Source organism: Chaetura pelagica, unplaced genomic scaffold (genome assembly GCF_000747805.2).
Source record: "Chaetura pelagica isolate M959 unplaced genomic scaffold, ChaPel_1.0 scaffold65, whole genome shotgun sequence".
Classification (NCBI taxonomy): domain Eukaryota; kingdom Metazoa; phylum Chordata; class Aves; order Apodiformes; family Apodidae; genus Chaetura; species Chaetura pelagica.
In genome coordinates, this window is record NW_009953386.1 from 3412716 (window position 1) to 3423183 (window position 10468).

The 10468-nt window shown below is 44.8% G+C and overlaps 1 protein-coding gene across 1 annotated transcript in view; it reads left to right on the plus strand.

Moving 5' to 3' along the window:
* The window catches only part of KIAA1407 (KIAA1407 ortholog), an 18264-nt gene extending 9723 nt beyond the window's left edge, over positions 1–8541 (plus strand). Inside the window, exons 10-16 of the mRNA XM_009998233.1 lie at positions 236–330; positions 1992–2074; positions 3422–3523; positions 4932–5075; positions 6226–6378; positions 6736–6890; positions 8409–8541. Of these exons, the coding sequence (XP_009996535.1) occupies positions 236–330; positions 1992–2074; positions 3422–3523; positions 4932–5075; positions 6226–6378; positions 6736–6890; positions 8409–8541 (865 nt within the window). The remainder of the gene's footprint in view (positions 1–235; positions 331–1991; positions 2075–3421; positions 3524–4931; positions 5076–6225; positions 6379–6735; positions 6891–8408) is intronic.
* Positions 8542–10468: the final 1927 nt, after the last annotated feature.

Here is a 10468-nt window from a genome sequence, read left to right on the forward strand (position 1 = left end):
AGTGTCATCCTCAGTATTTCAGAACATGCAACAGCCCTGGGAACTCAATTCTTTTGCACAGATGCATCATTAATCCTATTTCAAGCAGAAGAAAGCATATCAGGGATTCAGAATGAAAATGCAGCACAATGGACAATAGGAACTACAAGGCCTCAACCTTAGGTGGCAGGTAGGTAGACTGAGACATTATTTTATCACATTTGTTGATTAATTTCTTTACTCTTTTCTTTCACAGTCCACCTCTTTCTCATGGGCCAGAAAACACAAGGGCAGTGATGGAAGGCAGGAGACCCTCCAGCCAGCTGGCTTCAATTCATCCCATAGTGAAAGGTATTGTTCTAGATAGCAAAGATCATTCCACAGCACTTTTCTCAACAGGTCATCTGGAAACTTCTCTCCTTGCTGGTTGGTGACAGTATGCAAGTAAAACCCAGCACTCTCTTTCCCAACCTGAGCAGCACTGTGAGAAGGTGAGCTGTTTTCATGCCCAAGTCAGGCATCTCAGCCACTGCAAGCCCCTCAAGTCTGTGCTTCATACACTGTGGTGTGGTTACTCCTAGCACCTAGCATTCAGTTAGGGTAGTGGTTGAACTCGATGATCTTGAAGGTCTTTTCCAACCAGAATGATACTGTGATCTGTGGTTGCTTCTGGTGTGACAAGACTCAGAGAGAGCTCTACAGGGCTTTTTGCTGTCAGTCTGATTCCCTTCATTGCACATGCAAGTACCACTTAAACTGACCAGTCATTTTCATCTACCTTTGACAGAGGTACTGAGATTTCAAAGGGAATTAAGTGCCTACCTAAGGTTTTGTGAGACAACAGTAGCTAGGCTGGGGAAGAAGCTCTGAGTCCTTGCCTTCTGTGAGTTATCTCCCCTTCTCTGGGCACGCTGACACAGTGTATACATGTTAAACATGCAACACAGCCTTTTCATGCAGTAAATTAAAATCAGGTTCTGTTATATCCATGGGTCTTGTACTTCCATAGCAACTGAGGAGTGGTCAGAGTCTGCATAAAAGATTGTCTGGAATATGATCATTGTGTTGTTTCAACAGTTTTGGGGTCACCAGAGCTTTTTGGCCATTTTTGGTCAGGCATTAATAGTTGCCTTTTGTTAATCTACTGTGTTGAACTCCAATGCTACCTAGTCCAAGTCATCATTCACTCTGATTTGACTGAACTCTGTACAGCTTAGACACATTTTCAGAACACTCAAGTGCTTTTGTTTGAAGATCCTGAAAAAATTCAGTGAGTAATTTATCACTGGATGATTTTTCCCTTGGCAGAAAACCCTGGGGCAGTTAGGAGGAGAAATGATCTGAGGAAGCCTGTTATGGTCAGAACACTTAAATGCTCCATGCTTACTGTGATCTCCAGCCTGTGCGTTTCATTTGCCGCCTCAGAAGAAGTACACATGGGTTCTCAACTCCACTGTATGTTCTTTGTGGTTATGTCAGCACCATGACACCTTTGCTGATAGCCAGCAAGATCACTGCACTGCAATTCATCTCCCAGGAGAAGCATTAAGCAGTAGTTTCTCACTACTAGGACTAGTAGGACCACGTACTTGTGCATCACTGTGGCAGGGATGCTTTCCATCATTAAGTCACTCTTTAAATAAGCAGCTGGAGCTTACTGGAGACCTCAGAGCAATTGCTGCTAAACCAGGTGTCATCAGCCTCAGCACTCAATCAGGGAAGATGGGGAAAAAAACCTCTAATCATAGCTCCTTTCACAACTGATCCTTGTGGCTGCAACTGGGTGGAGTGAATCTAGCTGGGGTAGTCCTGAGTCATGTCAAATGTTTATGGGTACCTTGTTCATGACACTGACAGCTGTAGGAGGCAGCAGGAAGCAAGTACCTTTGTGCTGGCATTGTCAAGTCACTGGGGGCCTGTCAGTATAGTTAAGTGGTCATCCTTGTTCACCAAACTTCTGCCATTAACCCATATTTCATTTCCATTAAGCCTTATGTCCTCTGTTTCTGTAGCTATGGAGGAGAGAGCAACTCAGCGGGCAGAACGGAGGAAGAAACTGGAAGAAGCCAAACAACGAAGACAAGAGGAAAAACTGGTAAGAGAAATGGAAAAATAAAGTCTCCTCACACCATTCCAGTTACAAGAAATGCTGGTTTAGCCCCAGAGTTAGGGTCCATGAAAAGGCCCTTTATCCAAAACAGGACTTTTATAACTTGTGAGAAAGCAGATGTACAGCACATATCAAAAGAAGTAGTTATTGCCACATTTGCATACCTTGATAGCGCTAGCCCTACCATATCACAAGCAGACACTTCATGTTGATGCAGCTGCAATTCTAGAAACAACCTCCTTTACCCCCCGCCAAACTTCTTTCATACCTACCCCATGACTGTAACTCATGTTAGCTGAGGACAGAAATGGTGGAAGTGCATGCAGAGATCCACTTGATTGAACCTGGCTCTGGTGGGTTTCCCCTTCCCTGCCTTTCATGTGTGGTCACTTGCAGCTTGAGGATGTGCAGTCTCACCTAGTAAAAAATCCTGCATCTTTTTAGCAAATCTCTGCTGAAGGGAGAAGATACTGACAATGTTTGCATAGTTAATGCACAAATTCTGTGATACATATCCAACAGATGAGCCTTCTTACCTTCAGAGCATTAAGCTGTTACTGAAAACATTGCTAGTAAATTGGATTAGGATTTAGGAAGCTCAGAACTGGGGTCCTAAAGCAACCAGCCTTTCTTCCTTCTCTGAGTTAAGAGATGCACTCACATATGCAAGAGACTGAAACAAGCCTTAGAGAACACTTAAACCATAGATTGTACAAACAAGCATCAGTTTAGGTTTCCTCAGCTGCAGTTGCCCCAGTTGTAGAGATCAGGAAGCACAGTAATCGTGTTGCTGTGGGTTTTAGGCCTTGGATATATATATATCAAGAGCAAAAGCTTTGTGAGGTAAGAGCGGGGTTTCCAAGAGGAGCAGAGAAGGGTATCTCACAAAGTATGACCAGTACTGAAGTAAAACAACTTATTTGATCTTCCATGTTTGGGGAAAGAAATGTACCTGTAATGCTGCTTTTCATGTAGAAGTAAAACTTAAAAAGCAGAATTCAGGGATTCAGAACTGACTTCAGCAATCAGGTTATCACTACATAACTTGGTGTATGTTTTAAATGTCTTAGGGGAAGAGTGGGAAAATGCTGTAAATCAGGACAAAGAAAAAAATATATATAGATTGCAGAAAGAACAATCCCTCCTTCCTTTCAATTCCACAGTTCACTGTCCAGCACAGATCACGTCTGTGATGAAATCTGTTTCTTTCTGAAGTTTCAGATGCTGGTCAATACTAGAGGAATATTGGGAAAGCTTAGAGGTCTCTGTTCTCTGAAAAAGTCATGTGTGCCAAATTAAATTTTACCTACCTCAATTTTTTGCCATTTCAAGGCCCAGCTGAAGGCTGAAGAGGAAGCACGACAGAGAAAGGAGGCTGAGGAAAAGGAAGCTCAGCAGGAAAAACGACGGGAGGAGAGAAGGCAGCAGAAGCTGGTGACCAAACACCTCACCTCTCTGTCTTGCCTTTACCAGGGATAGGGAAGAGCAGCCATTACCCACTAGCACTCAGTCAGCAGCCCAAGTAATGTGAACTGATAGCATTGGTAGAGCAGAGTCCCACAGCTCAGCACCAGAATGTAGACTCACCACCTTCACCCTTTTTGGCAACGTTAGGTGAAGAGCCGTGGAACCAAACACTCTGAAGTATGTATTGCCTCTGTTTCATCAGCAGGACTAGAGGTCCCAGAGAGAGAAGGCAGCAGAAGCTGGTAACCAAACACCTCACCTCTCTGCCTTGCCTTTACCAGGGATAGGGAAGAGCAGCCATTACTCACTAGCACTCAGTCAGCAGCCCAAGTAATGTGAACTGATAGCATTGGTAGAGCAGAGTCCCACAGCTCAGCACCAGAATGTAGACTCACCACTTTCACCCTTTTTGGCAACGTTAGGTGAAGAGCCGTGGAACCAAACACTCTGAAGTATGTATTGCCTCTGTTTCATCAGCAGGACTAGAGGTCCCAGATGGTGGATGCTCACTGCTGAGGTATAACCACATAAGCCCCTCAGTGGTAGCACATTCAGCCTACTTGCAGACTGCTCCTTCTCCTTGTATCCCTCTGCAGCATACACAGTGATACCAGTCACAAACACACGATTTGAAAGTAAACAAGCCGGACAGATGTATCAAGGGCAACTTTCCACCTGAAGAATAGAAGCAGCCTTTCCTTGGAGCTAGCCTTGGAATAACTTCACTTCATTATTGTTACTTGGAAATGAGCTGTCCTAATAACCCAAATAGCACATTTGAAATCCTACAGGAATTTGACCTACAAATACTGTTCTACTTGGATCAAGTGTTTTGGGATGTTTGACCTTCATCCTGGAGTTTCAGTCAAAACTGCAGTTCAATAATACCCACATCCCTCCCCTATTATTTGGGCTAGATGAAGTGGTAGGGTCCCTGTGTAAACTTGGAATGATTTTTGGACATGCTTTCAATCTACTTTTATAAACAGCAAGCTGCCCTCCTCGAGCTCACCAAAGCACTTCTCCCCACACTGAAAGGCTATCAAAAGGAGGTTTCTGCTATGTCAGCACTACTGGTAGCCACAGATTATGTGTCTGCTACAGTAACTCCAAGCTGCAGTGCTGAGGGAAGGCCACGTGCTGATACATGGCCTGAGGAAATGTCTAGAAGTACCATAATCTTCTATGAGAATTTTCAGGATAGTTTGCCCTGCTTTTTACCACTGCTTCTAGTACATGGGGTCATGTCTGATCTGCACTGCTAAAGATGATGCAGATCCCTGTTTCCTGTCAGCTCCAATATGTCAATATATTGCCATTGTTTAACATCCTCTCCATCCACAGTGAATTAAAACTACTGCTCTGTGTATTGTAGAAAGAGCTGGAGAAGCAGAGGAAGCTGCAGAAAGAGCAACAGCTCCAGAAAAAGGCCAGAGATCACTATGAGAATGTCCTGCTGAGAAAGCTGGGAATGGTGCCATGGAAAAAGCTGAAGGAGCAAGCCAAGGAAAATCTGCTAGTAAGTGCTAAGGATAAGGAAAAGACTGGTGCCATAGGAGGAAGGGGTAAAGAACGGACACGACACTTACCAAAAACCTTAAAAGGCTCTTAAGCCAGGTAGAGATGGAAAAAGCAAAAATTCTCCTGCACATCCTGCCCTATATTAGTTCTTTAAATCAGGCCATCTGACAGTAATCCTGAAAGGTCATCAAAAACCCGCAAGGGTGGCATCCTCATTTATAGCTGATTAAACAGGAACCAAAAGGACAGAGAAAGGAATTAATTTCAATCTAATGAGAAGTCATCTTTTGTTAGCCTCCACTTGTTTGCAGTACTAACTGCCGCATGATTTGATGCCAATAACACAGGGGGAGTTAGTTTAGCATGATACAAAAAATATATTGAAATTGTGTGACATGAGTCTGTCAATTCTGTTGCTTCACAGCAAAGCTAACCAATAAGACACTGCCGAGCCCTCCTCTCTCTGGCGTCACTTCTGGGGCAGTGTTGGCCACTGCTAGAGATAGGGCATCACAGGTGATAATCTGTTGTAGCCTGTCCATACCTTCAGTGCAGAATAGCAAGTGGTAGTTTCTGAGACCTTGACATAGAAATACTGCTAATGAGACATTTCTGTACATGAATGAATTGGCATGCCTTACCAGGGCTGCACTAAGAATGCTCAACCGTATCCTGAAGACGTAGCCAGAGCCCAAGGCTAAATTGGCAAGCTTCCACTGAAGTCATGGAACTGCAGTTACTTACAGTACTTGACCAAATGCATGCAGCCCTCCAGCTGGGAAGAAGCAAAGGGATAGCAGCTGGTCTGTAAGTCCACCCTGCTGGTCAGTGTTTTGGACAGGGTTGGACAAAACTATTTCATCTCATGCCTCTGCTCCATTCACAGTAGGTTAAACTGAGTGTCTAATTCAAAGAATATTCTCTGGAAGTAACACAGTAGTGGCCTGGCAGAAAGACTGGTCTTGTTCCTTATGTTGATCCCTCTTTGTGGAAACCTATCCTGTAAGTTATTCCAGCTATCAGACATCTGTATTTTAGGGGCCCCAAAAAGCTGAGATGATTTTCTAATGTACCCACAGTTTTTCGTAGGCAGTGTAGGTAGTCACTAGTGCAAGTAACTAGCTGCCATCTTTGCTGTCTTTCCTCAGCTGGCACAAAGGCACCACTGCTTGGGCTTGCAGAGAAAATGCCTGATGACTTGGCTCCAGCATACCCAGGAGAGCCTCATGGAGAAGGTGTCTCAGGCTGAGGATTTCTACTCCCATGTGCTGCTGAGACGGGGCTTCAGGAACTGGCTAAAGGTTTGCCTGCACTACAGCAGAGAAGTGATACTACTGCCAGGCTTTCCCCACACCACAGTGCCACCTCACACATCTGCAGCCCAACCTTTGCTGAGTTACACTGCCCTCATTCCAGCAACATCATTCCCTTCTTCAGATTCTTCAACATCATTCCCATCTTTCAGCTCTCCACTCTCCATTCTCCTCCATGCAGGATGCTCTCCTACATACTGCTCCTCCACCTTTGCACTCTCTCACCCTGTCCCTGCTGATTTTCCTTCACTGCCACAGTATCAGAACTGCTCTGTTTCTGCTTATGGGGATGGGGCTTGGCACAAAGAAACCATTCTCACCTCTTTCTCTGTCCTCCTTCCCTAGTATATGGATTATCTTTCCCATCTGGAGGAGAGAATGAGTACCCTCCATGCAGCCTGCCTTATGAGGAAGTACTTCTGGGCATGGTTTGATCTTACCATGGAGGAAAAAAGTACCCTATGGGAGAAACTGAAGATTGCTACTGAACACAGTAACAAGTAAGTGCACTCCCTTGCCTACAGCTCTTCTTACTTAGGTTTAATATACCCTATAGATTATTTTAGAGACTACTTCTGATGGGTCAGTTATCTGTTCCCCAAGAACATGTGAAGCAGATTCTTTATTGCTGGTATTTTGCTTCTGTAATATGGATGGACAACATCAGCAGAGGTTCATGGTAAGAATTTTCCATGTAGCCTAGAAAAAGAAATTTAGTGGTACCCTTCACAGGACTTTTAAATCTGCTGAAAGAGAAAGCAGTGAATGCAGATAAGTAGCTGAAATTTTCTAAGCTGATTAGCAGAACTGGCCATGCAGCTTCTGTTAAAAGCTGCCTTAGGAAAATCTGTAAGTACAATTATAGCAAGCCAAATGATTGTGCAGGAATTACACTGTATTGTTTTGTCCACAGCAGATTATTTAATTCACAAATCCAAAGTTGATCAACTAGAAACCCTATTTAAGGAATCTTTCAGTTTATGCCATTGTCAGTCTGACTTGGCAATGAGAACTACAGCAGGCAGTTGTACCAATCATGATTGGAGCTGGATGCACCCAGTCCACTCATTGTCCCACAACTGCATTAATTATGCATTTTAACAGGAAGAAAAAAAAATATTGTCAAAGTTTAGCAGGAAACAGAAGCACGTTCACTCACCCCAGCATGAAAGCATGTCAGCTGCATACTCTCATGAATAGACTGTGCCTGTGCATAGCCCAAACAGGATCCACAGCACCTTAGGGGAGGAATTAATTTAAATTCAGGCAAACCTGTTCAAGCTTGCTGTGTCAGAAAGGTCAGAACAGTGCATGATTTTACCCAACCAGCCAGCAAACTCGAGGAACCATAGAAAATTCAGACTTGGGAAAAGCCTGGATGCCTTCTATGTATGATCCCATATTAGGAGCATAATCACCTGTCATTTCACATTCCCACTTCCCTCACTCACTGGCAAAAGGCGATTCAGACCCTGACAGAGCAAACTATTGTTTAGACAGGACTGTTTCTCCCTAGTGACCATAAGAATCCAGGGCAAGGCAATGTTAGTGGGGTGATCAAAATCAGGTAAGAATTGTAGCCCAGCTGCCCGTGCTCCCAAGTGGTTGATCTGAACCAAGTGAGCCCACATTCTTCCTGAGTAAACTGCTTTCAGAGACCCTGTTTATTCTTCAAGAAACATCTTTCATCTTCAGCATGCTAAGCAAACACCAGCTAATGAATTCTGTGAGAGAGAAGAGCAAAAATTCTTGGGGGAGAGGAACAGAGAAGGGCAATTTGCTCTTCTTCCATGGATTGATTGACATACTAACGGGGTGGTCCACATGCAGGTGTTTAGTATGTCACAGCCCTGACTAGTAGCAGAAAGGACAAATCCCACAAGTATTTTAGGGGAGTTCCCCCCTCAAATAGAAGTAATCTTTTTATTACCTTTATTATCTTATCACCTGTTTTTTACCTTGTATGCACACATCTGCATTTTGTCACTTTCTTCTTTGTGTCCCACATTTCTTTTAAGGAGACTCAGGCTGAATGCATTCCAAGCATGGAGACAGTACCCATTACTGGTGAAAAAGGAAAGAGAGAGAGAGGAAAGGAGAAATCAGCTACGCAGGAGAGTAGCTGAAATTCTCCCTGACTTCCAAACATGACAGAAGACAGTCAAAGGAGGCTGAGAATAAGAATGAAAAGACTGATTCTGTTCTGTGCTATCTTCCTACTCACTGAAACAAATCCAAGGGGAAGTCCTGTCCAGTGCAAAGGGTCGTACAGCCAAAGAAAGCTCCCTGGGACCACTGCTGTTGTACACCAAGTCTATCTGGAAACTTACCTTACGGCTTCATTCTGCACTTCAGGGGGTTATTCCCCACAAGCTCCTCCTCTTCTGAATACTCCATAGGGTTGTCTTGGCTGGTGGCAGTGAGGCTTAGGTAGCCAACACCTAGCACAGGGTGTGCTTCAGGCCAAGACCATTCCCACACGCAGAGCTGCAGCACTGACACAAACCGTCCTCCACCACAGGATGCACAGAACTGAACTGCACTTATTTTTCCTTAAGCAGTAACCTGGTGCTTTTCTGTTGCCAGTACTCTGTAGGGGTGACACAGCTCAAGCAGGAAGCCAACAGACCCAACTGTCAGCTGACCCCTAACCACTACTGTGAACTTGGCCACCGAGAGAACAGCTTCTAGCTAATTGTGCCAGGGAAGCTTAGATGGGAGGAGAATAAGGAAGAGCTATTTATGTAAATGATATATGCCATCAGTCCACATCACAGCATTGCATACGGACAATCTAAAACCTGGATTATTTTTCAAGGGGCTGCATAGTTCACAGCACTGGCCAGCTCACAAGCACAGTGCTTTGGATTTTGGTGGCAAGTGCTGATTCCAAGTTTATGAGCCTCTATCTTCTTGTCATTTAAATCTTTTCCAAGCTGGTTAACTGTGGTATTTAAGGATGTATTGTGTAAGTCTGTCTGGGCCTTTTCACTTGACCCACTTCAAAAAAAAACCCAAAATCCAAGAGAAAGGCAAGCTGTATATAAGCCAAAAGCTGACATTATTAAAATTAAAGTTTCTTACTCCTGTTTAATGGCATTACCCTATCAGCAGTGTGCTGCAGGTTAAGGTACAGCACGTCTTAGCAGCAGCGTAAGGCAGGAATCTAGAATTGCTTCCCCCTCATAACAGGATAGGCAAAGTTCTCTCCAAAAGCATTTGGCAGTACAGGGAGCACTTAGGTAACACCAAAAAGAAGATGCTTTGCATTGGATTGGATTGGATTAATTTTTAAATCCTGTATATGCATTGAAAGTTTCCAATAAACTCAAACCTGAAATGAGCACAACTGAGTTGCCAGTGTGAATGTGTCGGAAGCCAACTGAATGGCACTAGGCAGAAGTCCAGGGACCTAGATCAGTTCTAAGCACAGCAGATGAAGTGGTATAGGACAGGTCAGATGACCAGGCAGAAGCAGCAGGCTCCAGAGCATTAGCATCAGGAGTCTGTCCACGCAGAGAGCTCAGAGGGATATGGTCAGAGAGCTTCCCTGCCCACACACACCAGGCTGTCAAGCAGAACCTTTGTGTGGGTCTACAGACGACTCACTCCCAGGTTGCCTCCCACAGGCATCCTCTGCAACACAGGAGCTTCTACCATCTCCCACAGGCTGATCACAGACCTGACCACCAGCAGGGCAGATGAGAGTGTTATCCAAGCACAGGGAACTGAAGGTGCCTGCGTGGAGTGTGGGCGAGTACCGACCATCTGGCTGCATTAAAGGCAGATTGTGAGAGGAAGTGACAAGCTGAGAGAGGGCTGAGTAACTCGTCTTGCAGGGAAGAACGGGCACTGCAGAAGGGAGCGTCTTTCACAGAGCACTGAGCCAAAAAGGCAGGGAAGAGCAGAGCTGGGGGCTGAGGTACCAAACTAATGCCCCAGTGCAGTCAGCAGCCACCCTTGGTGTTAATGGCAGCAAGTTGTGACAGCACAGCAACAGCAAGCTGCTTCCTCTCTCCCCTTGGAAGCCTTTCCCATGTAGTGCCTAACAGGCTCCAGGAACACCTCTGAACCAGCC